Source organism: Haplochromis burtoni, unplaced genomic scaffold (genome assembly GCF_018398535.1).
Source record: "Haplochromis burtoni strain Fernald_Lab_line unplaced genomic scaffold, NCSU_Asbu1 Contig_6, whole genome shotgun sequence".
Lineage (NCBI taxonomy): Eukaryota > Metazoa > Chordata > Actinopteri > Cichliformes > Cichlidae > Haplochromis > Haplochromis burtoni.
In genome coordinates, this window is record NW_024582367.1 from 4,427,813 (window position 1) to 4,446,069 (window position 18,257).

Below are 18,257 nucleotides of genomic sequence, written 5' to 3' on the forward strand. Positions count from 1 at the left end.
AGTCTATCACTTTAAAAAAAAAATCTGTACACACACACACACACACACACACACACACACACACACACACACACACACGTAGAAAAATATTTAGTATACACATCCAGAAATGCATATACTATTATATATTGTACATATATTTATTAGTTCAGATGTAGCCATTCTTGTATTTTGCTTGTTTACATTATTGTATTTTGCACAACTCTGTTGCTTGTGAAGCTCGCACACAAGAATTTCACTCACATGTGCTGTACCAATGTACCTGCACATGTGATGTGACAATAAAAGTGATTTGATTTGATTTTATTTGATTGCTGATGATCAGACACCAGCCAAACAAAGTTAATAGATGACTCCAAATTGTTTTCCTTCCATGTACGTGGAATTGTACTCTATCCCTGGCTTAAAAGGTCAGAGCCTAAAAGCTGTAATTGCAGCTGATTCAATCAGGAATTATAGTCTGCATAGCATTGCAGGACTAAACCCCGTTGCAGTGGGTGTAGTAATTTCTTTGAAGCCTAATGTTCTCTGGCTGACATCAGCCTGCTCTCTGACAAACTATGTCACTCTGACAATGCAAGCCTTGACTCCTTTTGTTTTCTTGTTTCTCCCTGGAGAAGATGTTTACAGCCACTTCATTCTTTTTTTTCAAAAAGCAGTGAAAGCATCATGACAAAAGCCCTCATACTGAGACCACCATCAGGGCTAGAATAACAGTAGAAATCCTTTGAAAGTCCCCAGTAGGTTGAAAAAACCCTTAGAAACCTATTGTTTCAGAACTATTCTACTCCACTTTGCCCATCTGTTCTTAAGATCCTGTCTTTTGGTCTGCCTTATGGACAGAAGGAGTTAAAAGCATGATTAGCTTTGTCTTTACCCACTGGAGTGCACCGTGCAATTATCTAAACAAGTGAAGCTTCCTGCCTTTCTGCCTTTAAGAGAACAACATCCAAAGTTTTATAAAACCTTATCAGTCTTGTTTTTCAGTATCTTAACACAAAGCCTGTATTTACCTTTAAGAAATGCCAAATTTAGCTGCCAGACTAATGATTAGGCAGAAGGCTATGCGAGCTGGCTCCTTGGCAGTTACTCCCCTGTATCTGTGAGTTTGTACTCACTGATAGATCTTTAATATTCTCAGGTGCAATGAAAAATATTATTCAGTTCCAGTCCAGAAGAGCAGTTTGTCTTGCTTGCCTATTTGTTAATATTAGTCCCTTATATTCTATTAATAACGCTATTCACTGGTGGCATCTGTGACATTGCTGCTCCAAAGATTGAATTTGGATGCAGTGCGCTTTGCCATAAACTCGGTAGCTCTATACCTAAAGCATCTGTGTTCTTATAAAGCGGGCATGGAAAACTAGAGTTGTATAACTGTACCTAGATGTAAATTATAGGCCATAATATCAAGCAATAACCTCGTCTTCACCCCTCACAACGAAACCAAATGTAAAGCTGTAGGATGGGTCATTGTGGAGGGAAATATTGAAGAACAGAACATAATGGTTATATCCTGTAATAAAGGTGCTCTCATGCTGGTACGTGAATGGCCTTGTGTATTATTGGCATTTATCACCCATTGCATCTTGATGGTGCATGAAGATTACACTGTATAATCTTAGGAGGGAAAGAGGAGTTGGCCGTACAGTGAAATGATTGGGATGAATCAGGAGAATTGGATGCTTAGCTTGGATTGCAGTACGATTTCAGTCCTTCAACAATATAACAACTGCAAAGAATACTCGCATCAAGGCCATTCATAACAGAAAACATGCTTGTCAGATGAGTCGATGTACTCCAAATAATGTCCTGGTCTTGTATAGTTCACAACTGCTTATAGTGCAAAACTGTTAAGCAACAATGAATGTTTTTTCTTTACATTGAATATGAGCTCCACTGACCAATCAGTGTCCTCCTCTGTGATTAAAACTGTTTTATTAAAAAGTATTGACTAAAGCCAATCTGAAAAATAAGGGCAGTGAAGAGTGCATCTGGCAATTTTTAAAGTTTTTTAAAGCTTTTTTGTTCAGTTTTCTGTCATGATGATTCCACTTAGATCTGGGTACTTGGGAGGCCTATCCATGAGTGATAGTATTCCCCAGTGTGTTTCCAGATATGGTTTTACTGCATTGGCAGTGAGTTTGGAATCAATATCATGCTGACAAAAAGAAGTAATTGCCAATCAGACACACATATATATAATATATTTATATATATATATTATATATATAATATATATATATATTATATATATATATAATTATATATATATATATATATATATATATATATATATATATATACAAATAATTTTTTTTTTAAAAACTTCATTTACAAGTAATAGATGTTAAATATTATTTGTTATAATAACTGCACCAGTTTTAGGTGAGATTGTTGGTGTCTTAATACTAACCTCTTACGTGCCTGCGGTTCGTCCAATCTCACTTCCCTGTTTAACATCTCGTCCCCCGGAAGTACTTGTTTTTATCTAAGGAGGTCAAAATGGCGACTCGCTGCATGTGAAGGGGTCGTAACGGGAACCGGTTTTATGATTCGAGATCATGTATAAAACACCATGTAGCAGGCTGTCAGGTAACATGCAATAAAATTTGTATCTGGTTCAAAGGGACGTTATTTTCAGCGCAATTTTAATCTGCGGCGGCTTAAATCAGCTCTTGATGCTAAGGCATAAACTAGCTCACTAGCTTAGCATTTAGCTAACTAGATGCAACTGAGCTGTAGGCAATAGGCTAGCATTGACCTTGTTTATAGAGGGTATGCGCCCCAAGCAGAAGTCGGTCGCATCTACAAAGGGGAAAAAAAAGGCTATATAGCGACTGTGGCTATTATTGCACCTGCGGTGTCAAAATACTGAACGTTTACCCTTAAGAAGAGTCAATATTGGACATAACTTCGATGCTTCGCCAGTCGGTCTAAGGACACTGTCAACAGCAATTTAGGATAACGTTTTATCCACAGTAGGATTTGCTGTGTTCGAGCTATCATCATTAATGAAAATAACAGTGAAAGTGTTACCACTAATGTGAAAGTAAGTTTGGTGGGTCGGATTAATTTTTAGGAAGGCTAGTAGCATAACGAAATATATATCTCTGAGTTGTGGCATTGCATCAGTGGTATGAAAACCACGTCAAAGGCTGCTGATTGTGTTTTATTTTATCTGTCTGTCCATCCATTCATTTTATTTGGTCATTTCCCCCCCTGTCCATAGAGTAAATGTGCTTTTTCCTCATGGTTTCTAGTATTTTTCACAGTATTTGTGGCAGTAGGGTGTGAGCACAAAAACATGAACACCCATGCTTTTTAAAACAAATAGTAAAAAAATAAGTAGCAATTAAGCAGTTTCCCTGCTAATTTCCAAATCCTTTTTCTTGAACTGCATTTAGCAACAAGGTTGTTTTCTGCTCTGCAGCCTTGGTTAAACATATAAACCAAGTCTCTGCCTGCTGCAAATGCAATTTAGTGGTCTTAGAGCTTGCAGCAAACCTTCTGATCTTTACAGCCACCAGACAAGCGAATATGACCACACGTAGCTGAATGACAAAGATCACCACCGCACTGAGCAGGTTACCTTGTCAGAGAAAGACACATGAGGTGGGATGAGCTAGCTGGTTAAATTCTCAAATAAGAGCAATGGGATTGTGCAGTAGTAAATTGACTGTGGTGTTCTCTTGGATGCTGAAATGAGCAGAAAAATGTATCTGGGCAACAAATGTAGGAAAAATTTTGATTAAAGCATGTTTTAGTTTTTAATGACCAAGAAAATCTAACCAAAATGTGACTTTTAATAATTTTATGTCTTGCGTTTCTTGTAGGTTTTGTTGGTGTAAGTGTGAAACAGAAACTAGCTCGAAATGTTCCTCGATGCAACCAGATTGCTCGCAGCCTTATTCAGTTGCACAGAAGAGATCCTTCAAACTGGCTGACGTATCAACATTTTAACTTCCTCAAACGTCAGGTATCATCTTGTCGTCTTCGAACGTATTGTATCTTGTAAAATCAGTTTATTAAACATTTTTGCTCATCGTTAATGCTGATTTATCCCAGTATTCTGAGGCTAGCAGAGTTTCTTCTTTTGCCTCTTTTTTGCCATTAGAAAATATTTACCCAATAAGTCTCCTTGCTTTTGTTTTTTTTCCCCCAGTATGTTTCAAAGAACACGAGTGAGCTTCACCAGCGAGCCATCCCCAAACAAGCACCTGTCCTGACTATTGTGGATGAGAGAGATGACAGTGTTGAAAGACAAGTGGAGCGAGTACCAACCATCAATCCTGCAGCTACAGATGCTGGTCCACAGGCAGAGGATGCAACCCATAAGCCTCAAGATAAACTCTCCATCTTGAAGCACACTGCAGAAAATGCAACAGCGCAGAATGTTTCCGTTTCCCATATGACTGGAACTCCAGATGAGCCTCCACATGTCCAGGTTGAGACTGAAGAAGAAAAACAGGCACGTCTAGATAGACAGTGGAAGCAGTTGAAGGTTGATAGGGCTGACTTACCGGATATCTATGCAAGACTTTCAAAAATTAAACTAACAGGTAGAGTATTCAACACTTACTTATATATTTTATTATTACAATATTAGTTGACTCAATATTCAGGCTGTTCTAAATACTTTAAAAAGCTTTTCCTACTGTTGGATTCATATTAGGGAGGAGGGACGTTTTTATGTTGTCATCTCAGGCACACAACTCTGGTTTTGAGCACAGCAAACTCACCTTGAGACCTTCTGTTTGATAGGGGCAGCCAATCAGGAGAAAGCTGAACTAAAATGGCTTGACTGGCTCCACCAAGGCCCAGTATAAGAAGATAAAGGGATTATTTACTGTGAATTGTGCAAAGCTAGAATTGATGATGAACTAAAGGAAATAACATGCAAACACTTACCCGACATGCAAACAGAATCACTGACATTGTGTAAAAATTGAGTAAGTAAAGAACACCAGTCAAATAAATAGAAAAATGTACAAGATTACTGTGGATGGGTTAAATGTGCACATAGACATGACTATGTTGTTGTGCTTAGTAATATAATAAACAGGGATTCATGCCAGTCATTCGGTGAGTCAGTGGGACTGATCGTCTTCATGAGATTCACTATAATTCATTTCCCTCTGTATCGGAATGGGTTATAACAATAAATCCATCACTTTACATATTTAAGTGGAGCTTTGGAGCAATTGGAATTCAGTAGTTTTAATACAAGAACTTAAAGTCATTCTGTTAATTTTTAGATAAAGTGCATGAAAAGGGGCCCAAGCTGAAATCTAATGTTTTGCAATTTGTCTTGTCCTACTATGTGCTTTCCTTTTGTTTACACTGAATCAAACTTCTAGGGATGTTAAATGTTTTACATATTATTTTGGAGAGATAATACTTCAAGAAACTATAATGGATTATGTTGTTTCTTTTCTTTTTATCACCTTCGTTATTTCAGCTCTGGTGGTTACAACTGCAGCTGCCGGCTTTGCAATGGCTCCGGTGCCCTTTGATCCAGTCATGTTTTTCGTGTCATCTTTGGGAACAGGCCTTGCCTCTTGTGCTGCCAATTCAATTAACCAGGTTTGTTTTCTTCTTTCAAACATATATATACACACCTTTGTACATATTAGCATGTGGTTTTTACACAAACTAAGAAATTCTAGTCATCATATATGCATTAAAATCATTTGAGCTTAAACAAACATTGTATCAGCTTTCATAGTTTGGCAGTGAATTTTAACCAACAACTCGTCAATAAATTGTCATTGAGTATGTAGTTTAACAAGCAGCAGGTACTCCTGTGTTACTCTCAGCTAAATTTCCTGCAAATACAGAAGTCCCAGAAAGCAAGAAATATTAAACACATGGGCTGTTTTAACTGCTTCAAGAATCGCAGTAAACATTGCAGATGTTTGTGGTCTTGAATCACTTTGATTTTTAGTACCAATTTCCTTTTGGAACAAAAGTGACCCGTCTCCGAACTAGCCTGATATTCGTTCGCCTTGAAGTTGTGTAATATAGTTTTTTTGTAGACATGTTATGACAACGTGCCTGTTGACCGAGACCCACATCGACCGTTTTCTTTTTAAGTTGTTTTAAGAGATGTTCCAAAAAACGCTAAACGGACCAGCACATCCCCTTATTTACCCAGCCTACATTCCTCTTTAGCTACGCATCTCAAAAATGCATTGAGCTAACTGTAATGCTATTATTAGTTCCACGCTGAAAGCTTTTTTGAAGGTTTAAACAAAGGGAAGCTAGTGTACTTAGACACTTAGAATGCCTAAAGTAGGGCCTGCTCTTGCTCTCTAATGTTGATGTTGTACATCGGAATTCTCTCTGACTTAATAATATTCACATAATGGGTGACCTCTTCTTCAGCCCTGGGTTGAACTGTGGTTAGTGGTGTTCTTGGCCTATAATTTGACAAAGACCTTGATTACCCTGCAGGTTCATGGCCTTGAAACAGACTCCCCTACCCCCATCCTGGCTTCCTAGCAGTGTGATTCAGTCATATGTTCACTGTTTTGCAACAGTGAAATGCCAGGAAGTCAACGAGTTTGTAATAACACTGATCATCTTGAACGTAAACTTGCATTGTGCCATTTAGGTGCAGATGTCTATGAATATGAATGTGCAGATGTTTACACGGTTTTGTTGCTGGGACCAGGGCCTGAATAGAGTCAATCAGTCCATTGCTAGGGTTAAAATCATATTGTCTGTGAAACAGAACTGACTCCTCGATACACCTCACACTAAGCAGGTGTGTAAATATCCTTGAGGTATTTGAAAAATGTCTCCCTCTTTCCACGCCAAATAGTTGAGCCCAGGCCTGCGCTCCTAGACATTCATAGCGTTGAGTGATGCAAGAGGCGGCAGCCACTGTTCATGCCACGCGAGTCCCTGTATTTGTTTGCCCTCCTTGACATCCATCCTGTCAATCTTCATTTACTCCACTAACTCGGCCTGAGGTTAGGCTACAACTTGGCTTCATATTTCACTGAAACTGTGGTATTTCCCTTTAGTGCCGCGATCTACTTGCAAATTGAATAATGTGTGTTAAGACCTGAAAATACATAGAATTAAGGTTTCTATTGTAAAAAAAAAAAAAGGAAAAGCAAAGAATAAAAATCACAATTTTGAGGAGCAGCCTAGTATTATCATTTTTAAACCCTAGACCCGAGTAAATGCAGTTGGATCCACATCACGCCCCCAAAATCAGTCATTTACTTTTAATGAATGAGTCACTTTTTTCTCATTCTACGTTGACACCACAGGTGTATCTCTGGTTGGCTTAATGTTCAGGTAGGACCTCAAGGCACTCAGTCTTTTGCATTCAGAACTCCCTGAATTCTTTGTGGCACAGAATCAACAAGGTGCTGGAAACTTTTCCCAGAGATTTGGACGCCTGTTGACACGATAGCATCACACAGCTGCTGCAGATTTGTCAGCTGGGATGATTTGAGCTTTGTGACATGACATATCATACTGCTGGAAACTGCCATCAGAAGATAAAGGGAAGGACATGGTCACCAGCAATAGTCTGGCAGGCGATGGCATTTACACAATCCTCATTTGTGTGCCAAGAAAATATAAATATGCACTATACACTGCCAGTATGAACCACTGAATATTGTAGCAGAAAGGCTCATCAGATCAGGTGAAGTTTTTCCTTACTTCTGCTGAGCTTGTGGCAATTGTAGCTTCAGTTTTCTTTTTCTTATTGACTTACTGATTATTGACGTAGCACCCTTTGCGATATTCTCCTCCTGTAGCCTCTCCTCTTCTCCTTGCTGCTCTTATGCATATATTGCTTGTGACAGGGGTTATTTGAGTTACTGTTACTGTATCTGTGCACCAACAACTATACCACTTTCAAAGTCCCTCATCTCCTTCGTTCTGATGCTTAGCTTGAACTAAAGGCATTGGGTTGCTACCGTGGAATTGGCTGATTACATATTCACGTTAACAAGCAGATGAACAGGCCACTAATGAAGCTACCAGTTAGCGTACATTAAACATTCAGGCCTATTCATTATTCACACCATGAAAATGCTTTTCAAGTTCAGAGTTCATTCTGTTTTCAATCTCCTTTTGAGCTCCTTTGACTTTAAAGAACCTCTGACTTACTATTCATGTATATTCAAAGGTGGCTCAGGGACTTTGTCTGGTTAACTTCACACAAGAACCTGATGATCAAAAACAGTGGCATCACTGTAGTTGATCCCTCTGTCTTTGTGTGCCACTGCTTGAGTGAGGTCGTTGATTTCCCTGCATAATGTTACAGTCCTTAGTCCCATTACTACAGGTTTGCAGAGATGTAGAGGGTGTAGAGATGCATTCAAGGATGACAGGGAAAATTGTCAAGCACTATGTTCAGTGAGTGGAGCAAGAATACCCCTTGTAAGCTTGATGGCTGCACAGGTTCAGGTGGCTGCAGTCTTTTCTTCCTAGGATTCCCTACTGAGTGGCTTCTGACTGATAGATGAGAGGTATGTGGGGTGTATATCTCTGCATGGAAGGATAAAACGTTCTCAGAAGTGTCATGCATTCCAGGTAATTGCTTTTATTGTGGCTTTCAGCTGTTTCAGCATGACCTTGAATGTGCATTCCTTGTATTTACTTCCGCAACACATAGCAGGCAATCCCTTTTTGTCCTTTATTTTGAATGGAAAACACTGCTTCTTGACTGCCTTATGATAAACTGATCTCCCAATAGAAAGCTGAATTCCTACCCATCAATCTAATTGGCCAGATAGTCAATTTCTATTAGTCTATTTTTCCTGCAGCATACACTTACAAAAACACAAATAATTGTTGATTTAAAATGATAACTCCTTAATTGTGAATTTGAAAGAGGCTGATATAAATGTCGTAACACATCTCCCAGTTCATTTTGCCTTATTAATGTGGGGAAAAGTGTCACATGGAAGAACGTATAGTATTTTGGGAATGCTTCACATGGTTTTTGAAGATAAATACACAATGTCGTGTAAGGAGATCCCGGTGGCAATATTACTCCTCTCTGTTTTCACAAATGGCCTTGAGTATTTAAGCCTGAAATCCATCAGTGTTTACTTTGAGCCCAAGACATCCCTTTTTGTGGCTAGATGCTGGGTATGTGAGCCGGATCCCCCACACAAGTTGGATTCATTCTCCTTCTTTATCCCTTGTTCTCTGTGGGCACATTTTGCATGTCATCATAGTCTTAACTGGAAGGAGTTTGAGATGAGCTTATTTTTTCAGACAAATTAACCACCTGTCTTGAAGGGAAGTTGACTTTGAAGTAGGTTGAAAGTCATGCAAGCGGAAACCTTAAAAGGTGATTTAAAAGAAGAAACACTGTCAGAAAAGCAAACCTGTTTAGTGTGGTTTGTGTTCGTTTCCCTCGGCTTGGCTGGTATAAAAAGTATGTGGCCTTCTACAGACAATCCAACAGTTGTTGTTTGTTTTGCTTTGTTTGGAGGAGAATGTAATTATACGCACAGAAGCAGCTGGGATGCTGTTTGTTATATAATTGCCAGCTGCACTGTCACTGCCGTCATACTTTACACCTCTTTCTAAGATGTAACCTCACCTGGCTGCAGTTGAGCTCAACACCTTGGTTATGCATTTGTTATTGATAATCCAGAAAATCAAGGAATGGAGAAGACAAACATCCCATCTTCTGATCTCCTGACTTTAAAAAAATTCTTTTCATCTTAAAAATACTGGGACTTCACTAATAGTGTGGTTAGCTGTGATCAAAGAACTTTTTTAATATACAAAAAGTAAATCAAACAAAAGCTTGACAGACAAATCAAAGCAGATAGAAACTCTTGTGAAGATCACTTCCGATGGATTCTGCCGCTCCGCCCTAATCCCTTAATGTTCAGCATCTGAAGAGGCACAGCAGTATGACCACAGAGTTGTTGAACCACCTTGAGGGAAGGAGGAAAGTGCCCCGAGGGAGAAAGAAATGCTTTGGCAGAGAGAGCTTGAGTTGAGCTATCAAAAGCAAGGCTGGGTTTTGTCCCACTTGGAAGTGCCCGTAGGGCAAACTGCAATGTTGTGGTTTCTTTTTAAGATGTTACTCTATTTAGGAAACTGACGGAAGGGTGTAAGCGCTGGAAGTCACGTAACAATGGTGTTTTGTCGTCTAGAGTTTCCTGCCACAGTCAAAAGGCTTAATGCTGTCATGTCTGTCATACAGTGTGGTCCGAGAGCAAAGGGATGTAATTATTTGACCTTCCAGTTAAAGTAGCTTAGATTTCCAATGAAGTCTGAAAATGAGGAATGCTTCACACAGACTATACTTTGTAAGGAATGACTACCTCAGAGGTTTGCAGCTTCCTCTTGAGCAGAGTGTCTGTGGTGTTTACACTGTAGCTCAGATTAGTTAAAATATGCTTATTGCCGGGGTCACGTAACTCCTGGACCCCACACCGAGAGTAGCAACTGCAGGTGTTCCAGCTGTCATCGGCTTCTAGTCTGGCCACTACTTCAGCTAATTGGATAATTGGGTCAGATGAGAGTTTGAGGCTAGAGCCTAAAATACCGAGGGGTGGTCTGAAGTCCCCGGCAGTGTAAATAATATAACCCGATATGGCCTTTTACTGTCAAATAATTACTGCTCAGCTATTTTGGCAGCATCGTCACTTTGTGTGTTTGTTTTGATGAAAATTCAAGCTGGCTTTCTCTGCGGCTGACTGGTGTCATTTCTGTCTTTGTTAAGAAGGCACAGAGTTTTCGTTTCTGCGCGTCTGCTCTGTGGTGAGCTGTCTGAGGCTGGCACGCACAAGCGAGCCCCCACAAGCCCCCTGCCCATGCACTCCACACACTTGAAGCTACATCATTCTCTCATGTACTGTGTAGGCATGCATTATTTACCCTCGCAGCATGCTTCCTTCTCGATGCATCTTGGCCAGCCCTTTTAGAGTAGATTGGTGCATGACTGAACACACGCACAGGCTGTGCAGAGAATCATGTGTTACCAGTGTATATAATACAGCTGTGTATGAATATGTGGTTAAATACGGTCTAAATCACTTTGAGTTGGTCAGAAAGGCTAAAAGAAAAGTCTATTTCCATTTCCGTGTAGCGGTGTGTTTGGTTTGCTTTTTCCTAAAAAATTTTAAAATACAATACTGGTTAAAGGTTTTGAGCCACACCTCATTTCTTTATATTTTCCTTCCAAGGAGCCAGACTTTCTTGGCATTTGTCGTTGTTGTCTTTCTGAAGTTCTTCCAGAAATTTTCTTTGCTGCTCATTTTAGTCCATCCTTGTACCTGACCAATTTTAGAGGATAACACAGTCTGACCAGCATAAAATAGTATTTTTTTGCACAAACAAGGTGATTCCCAGGGCACTAGATGAACTGCCTTTGAAAGAAGAAATCCTGACAAGGGACCTGAGAAATGGATCTGTCCTGTCTGTTTGATCCGTTACACCAGAACTGGCTTGCAAATCAGTGGCAACATATCTTATGACATGATTATTTCAAATTTGAGATTTTTGGTTCAAATTGTCATCTACATCTACAAAAGAGGTCTGTAGAGGCACAGTAGCCATCTGTAACACATAGTAGAGGCTCTGTCATGGTTTGCAGCTTCAATGCAGTGGTGTTGGAAATTTTGTCAAAATTAATGGAATTCTGAGTGCAGAAAAGTACAATCATTTTGATCCGCTGTGCAGTACCATCTGGAAAGTGTCTGCCTGACAACAGCTTCAGCATGGCAGTCTCACTGCCAGTGCAGTAAAAACTGAACCGGATATAAAAACACCATCAGTCGTGGATTGGCCTCCACCTATGCCAGACCTCTCATTATGGAATTAAAGGCAGCCATCATCCAAAGAAGAGCTTTGAATGTCCTTCAAGAAGTCTAAAGAACTGTTCCTGAAGGCTGCTTAAAGAAATTATGAGAGTTTAAACTGTTATACGTGTTTCCACGCAAGTTTTCAGAAGTTTTAAGAAATGGCTGCACCTATTTCCTGTTTTACTATCAAAATATAAAGAAATGGGTAATATGACAGTGCTGAGAGCTTATTCTGATCCTTTTCATGTTTCTAAATGTACCTTTTAATCAGCAGAATAACAGGAATTGATTCTAAATGATCTGTTTACACAATGAAGCGTCGTCATTTTAACCCTCCGTAACAAGCAGAAGCACATGCTTTTAACAATGAAAGAACTCCAACGCAGCCCTCTATTTCAAACGCGTTCTTACATGCAGTCTTATTCTGTAGCTAGCATCTGTGTTTTGTTTGAAGTGGCAGTCATCTTTTTAATCATGTTTATCAAAAGCTTTGGATGTCAGATTGGTATGCTGTCACCTGTAATGTGATCTGAATCAAACCAGGAATTTCCCTTGCTTTATACATATTAGGTCTTGCTTTGTGGTATATCTAATGTAATCCATAATGTAATCTGAGTTTTTGAACTACTCTGATTTAATATTTTCAAGCTGGTCCTGGTTAAAGTCCTGAAATTGCACTTAGTTAAATTCAGATAACCTCAGCATAAAAAAATGCATTTATTACAGTGTATTCACTCAGTGGGTCAGTTTAAAATGCTGGCTCCTAATCTATAATTACATCCATCTTGGAAGTATTTTGCAGAGCATGTAGCTCTTTTCTGTGCATAGTCCAGCTATTGTAGTGTTCAGAAAGCAGTCAGACAAATTACTGTAGTTATGTAAAATCAGTAGATTTGAGTCCCTAAATAAAAACTATCAGGCAGTTCTAAACTTTAGAACAAACTAAAGTTGTCCTCTTGTCCTTTATGTCCCAGTACATTCTTGCATTTTCTTTGAAAGGATCGCTGTAGCCAACATAACTGAACGCTAAGTCTGTGTGTCAGAAGGGCTGTATGCTGTTGTAATACCAGGATTTCAGCTGATACATTGTCCAACTGCCTGCTGGGTATAATGATTGGGGAATTCTTTTTAAATGTAATTTTAAGATATTTGCTAGACATGTTATCAGACTACTCTTGCCATGGGCTATACTTAAATATATAAAAATATCTCAAAATCACACAGTGAGCATTGCTCAAGCAAAGCATATAGTCTGCAGGTGGTCTTTTATTTTGAAAGTTGACCAGATTCTTTTTTTTGTTTTTATTGTGCTTCTGTGTCTGACTTCCTGTGCCCTGTGCAGCAAGATGTGACACGTATTTAAAAGAAAGCAAGAAAGGCAAAAGTCTCCTATTTTTAAGAAGACAGAATGTGTAGCTGCAAGTGGAATAATCCTAAAACACAGTGTAGCACGTCGGGTGAAATTGCAAGGATTGTTGTTCCATCCCTCCAGTTTCGAGGATTGGAAATAGAAAGCAGCCGAACCTGTTTTTTTCCCAGGGTTACCCTCGGTTGTTAAGCTGATTTCTGTCCATTTATTTTTGATATTTACAAGAGGCCTAAGCATTTATCCATATATGTAAACATGCAACTGTGGTTCAGTGGACTCCACTTGGTATAACCTTTATTAGTTTTGCTGTGTCGACACAGAAAAAGCATCGCTCTCCTGTCTGTGCCATGTAGCAGGTTTTATGATGGGTGGATAGACCAAAGGACCTTTCCTCTGTTGACAGTATGACTGAAACAGTGACACACTCAGCTGACGGTCATTAGATCTGCTTGATAGCTTTGGCGATACAGGTGAAGAGGAGCCTTAATCTCTCTCATCCTGTGATAAGTTGTTGTCCTTTTCTGCATCAGTTCAGAATTGTGACTTTGTGTTTATATCTTCATCTGCTAAAAACAACAACGATAATAGTTATACAATGATAATACAAACATGAAAAGAGAATTTGAGTCAAAACTACGCGTTTTACTGCAGTTGTAGCTTTATTGTATTTATTGTATGGGCTGAATGTTTATTTATTGTCTGTCAAATGATTTAGTTTGTAACATTTTGTTGACTGCTTTTACTAAGTCAGAGGTCAAATGCATTGAGGCTTTTGCTAAGTGTGCATTTTAACAAGAGTGGAAAGACAGCCCCCGCAGATAAACCACAGCTGCCATTCGTAAGATCTTGTTTTCCACCAGTGCATTTAAGACAAAAGAGAAAGCTGATCTTTGACATACATACTTTTTGGCTTTTCCTTTCGACGGTCCCCTCCAAGCTGTTAATTCAGCCCGAGAGAAAGAATGAAAATTCCTTTTTAATTGCCTAGCAAGATGGGACCAAAAGGACTAGATGGGTATCTCTCTGTTAGCGCTGGATTAAAATGAATATTTAACTAGACAGCCCTGTTTAATAGTTAATTTCTTTAAAGTATTTTGTCTTTGTCAACTGTGGGGTGCCAGTCCATTTCAAACTGTACAAATGGATCTCTTGTAGCCTCAGATGGGAAACAGATGCTATCCTCTGATAAAGTCACGAAGGCTAAATCCATCTATTATATGCCCCAGAGATAATGAACGAGATCAGGCACCAGCATATACTGCTGCCAGGCTAAGTATTTGTTAAGCTTAGATACAAGGATTGATAAAATTCTAGTGTCTAATGTCCACGGTTTGTTTGTGAGTTTGTTCCTTTCTTTTAGAAGAATTTGCCAGCGTTGCAGATCCAACAGTACCTTTATTCAAAAGCTTAACTTGACTGCGTTGTGTGCGTGTGGCCAAGAGGTTGTCTGTGTTATTACAAAAGTCTAATATACTCCGTGTTTCTCATTTTAAAGTTACATTTAGCCGGAAGCTTTGAAAATGCATGTTATTTATGATGTGGCTGTTACATTTTCTGTTCTTCTTGTGTATCTTTCATCTGCTGTAGAGAGAATTAATTGGTAAGTAGGCAAACCAAACTTAATGAAGTAAATGAACTGTAGGAAAGGTTCATTTATAAGGGCTTTGGCAGGCAACAGCCTTACTCTAATGAAACACTTGTGGGGTGTTAATCTTAGGTGCTTTTCTATTGATGTGAATCCCTAAAAAACTACATTTTTGAGTCAGTTGAAAGCTGCCTCATTAAAGGAGATCAGTGCAAGAGTGAATTTAAAGAAGTACTGAAGGCAGCTAAAGAAATCTCTTTGTTGGTATCAGGTTTCTTTAAGTTGTCTGTTTTGTTTTGTTTTCATGCTTGAATCAAATACAACTTAATTCAGTATTAAAAACCAAAACTTTACATTTATCTGGTTGACAGACCGGTGAGTTTACACATTGGGCAGGCTTTTTTCATCCATCCCTAAACAATTCACAAGTCAATAGTTAATTTTATGTCATTTTATGGGCACTTTTCCATATTCACAAGAATTTCTCTGCCCAGAGTATTGATCAAATTTTAGTTAAATGACTTCTTAGTGGGTTTAATTCTCATGAGTTTCTACATCACAGTTAAATTTCAGAGTAAAACTTACAAACATACACTGATATATAATGTTCTTCACTTCTTCTTGTGAACAACCTATGAAAGAAAAAGATTCTTAGCAGACGCGACAACAAGTGTGATCTGGCCTTTTGTCCAGATCACACTTGGGTGATGCACAAACACTCACGTCTGAAGAGCTTTCAGTGCCACAGCCTGTTAGTTTAAACACACGTCTCCACAATAGTTGACTTCACTCCACGGGATAACTGATGGGCAGGTGGAGCACCTCCTCTCCACCTTCCTGATTATCCTTTAGTTTTGAACAAAACACTGTGATTATGGGCTTCAATGACCAACATGGCAAGATGCCGACACAGACAGACCCACACGCAAACAGACACCGCAACACCGTCTGGCACCAATGAGCCTTTTTCCACTCCTCACGCACACACACATACTTTTGGATTCATTTAGCAGTGACAGACCTAACACGAGAGTAAATATTTTTAACACCAACTGTAACACTCCATCTGTTGTGTTTAATTTCTCAGTTGCTATTAATGCTTGCAGTTGAGAGAGGGTTTTTTTTTTTGCAGATCGTAGTATCTGTGGTATCTGAAAAGAAGAAACTGAAAGAAGCCCTTGAGATCTGTTTATTGTGTCGGTGCTACTACAGATAGTGTCATGTGCATTCATAAAAATCAAAAACCACACCTGATTTGTAGAGGTCTCATATGTCTGCTATACGAGACCATTCCTCTGTTTCACCACACTGAAATAGATTGAAGACAGTCCTGGCGGGCTCCTCATTTTTAGAAATGACCCTCTCTGCATTGCTGAACATTTGCAAGTTGGAGGCCAGAGAGTTGCATGCCTATTTATTGAATGTAATGTCACTCGGAGACAACTATCCCCAGCCCAAGTGTTTTTTGTTAAGCTGAGCTCAAAATTACCCATTCTGGCATGAACCAAGTGAAAGTATCATGACAGAAAAAGCAATGGCTTTGCAATGATGTGGAACGTCTTTTGTGAGGCTAATGTTAGTCAGATGAGAACATACTGTGTGGTGATATGTACTGCAGCACTTTCAAAACTGTGACAGAGAAGTGAATAATAAATTTGATGGAATGACCTGCTGTTTTCAGTTGGGTTTTTGTTCTTCGTTCTTTTCCTTACTGTGTTTAGTTGCTGGAGGGATAATTGAACATGTGGATATAAAGACAACTCCAAAGCTCACTGATATTTATGCTCTTTATATTAATATGTTACAGGCTTTTGGTCTTATTTAGACATAAGGCAGAGAAATAATTCTTTAAAAAAACTGCTTTGTGTATGATTGTTTCTGGTTTTACAGCTAAGAAAAAAAGAATTGTTGTTTTGGAAGGCTAATTAAAGTAAGGAGTCTGGGAAATGCATATTTAGAGTATCTGTTTTCTTAATACATCACATTTATGTATTTGTGTGTTCTATTTTTTCACCTTTAAATGCAAGTTTTCCCTCTCTATTTGAACGTAACTTAGCCAAAGGCAAGTAGGAACACTCTTTGTAATGCTGAGATCCATGGATAATTAACAAAAGCAGCCCTGTTTATGGCGTGCCCGTGAGCCAACACTGCATGCTAATTTGATTCAAACCGAGAAGCTTTTGGGGCAAGGGCATCGTTGCTGGAAAACAAAATGGTTCCCAACATGCACCAAGATTTTCCCCTATGCTTATGGTGTTGTCTTACATTCTCCAGCTTTTTTGCATTTTTCTCTAAATGCGATGAAGAGTGCAATTTTTTTCCTTTTTAAATGCCACACGGAGGGTTCAATTTCCAGCCATTTTCACAAAGAGACATTTATTATATTTAATCTTAAGATAAACGAAGCTGTGCCATGCAGATTGACACCGAAAGATAGCCAAGTCATCTCAGACAGGGTCTACAAAACCCTGAGTTGAGCCACGTTGGACCGTTTCCTATACAGCTGTTGCTCTGCTTCTCACTGTCGGCAAAGAAACTATTGCATCTATTGGAGAAAAGTCCTCAGAGATCGTTTTGCTTTGCTGTTGCATAGTGCACTCTGTCTGCTAAGCATTATGAAGACGTCGCATTATTATCAGGAACCCCAGATATAGACTAGCTGTCTTTTATTACTATTCTGTAGTTTGAATAATTGTTTTGTGTGCTTTCAGCTCCTGCACATATTTGAAATTTAAAAAGGTCTCATGCCCGGTCTACAATGACTGTTATTCTGGCCATATTCACCCAAAGTCTTCAGTACTTCATTATGTAATCACAAAGGATAAACTGAACAGCTGAAAAATGCCACAGCTGATATTTTGCATATAAAAAGGTTGTTTTATGTGATCGTGGTTGCCCTTTTAGTTTTGCTCATAATGGTCTCATTTAAAAGCAGAAATATCCTCCAGGTCTACTTTGTCATTACAGTTATTACCATGCTAAAACTTAACAAAACATGGGGCAAGAAACAAAAGAGAAAAAGATCTGATAATTTGGAAAGCCTTTGAGTACATAAACTTAATAAGCGCTTGTGTATACTTTAAAATCCATGGATATTGACAATGTTATACAATCACTCACCACTTCTTGCTTACTTACTGCTGGGATGGAGCTACTTTTGCCTTGAAACTGTCTTAATTTTAACACAGACCCAACAAGGTGCAGCAAACTTTCTCCAGAGAATTGTGTTCCTATTGATATGATGGCATCCCGCAGTTGCTACAGATGTTTTGGATGCACAGATCTCCTGTTCCACTGCATCCCAAAGTTCGATTGAGATCTGGTGACTCTGGGGGTCATTTGAGTACAGTGAACTCGTCATGTTCAAGAAACCAGTTTGACATGATTTGAGCTTGGTGCTAGGGCTGGGCCATATTATACCGTTCTTTTTTTTTTTTTTTTTTTTTTTGCCAACGATAGGAAAATGAATTTGTTTGCTGTAATAGGCGCAACAACACAAAAA

The 18,257-nt window shown here is 38.9% G+C and overlaps 1 protein-coding gene across 1 annotated transcript in view; it reads left to right on the top strand.

Annotated features, from left to right (window-relative positions):
- The first annotated feature begins 2,470 nt into the window (after positions 1-2,470).
- LOC102301473 (protoheme IX farnesyltransferase, mitochondrial) overlaps positions 2,471-18,257 on the top strand; it is a 42,374-nt gene continuing 26,587 nt past the window's right edge. Inside the window, exons 1-4 of the mRNA XM_005913555.2 lie at positions 2,471-2,595; positions 3,837-3,979; positions 4,166-4,562; positions 5,462-5,586. Coding sequence (XP_005913617.1) covers positions 2,565-2,595; positions 3,837-3,979; positions 4,166-4,562; positions 5,462-5,586 — 696 coding nt within the window. The 5' untranslated portion in view covers positions 2,471-2,564. The remainder of the gene's footprint in view (positions 2,596-3,836; positions 3,980-4,165; positions 4,563-5,461; positions 5,587-18,257) is intronic.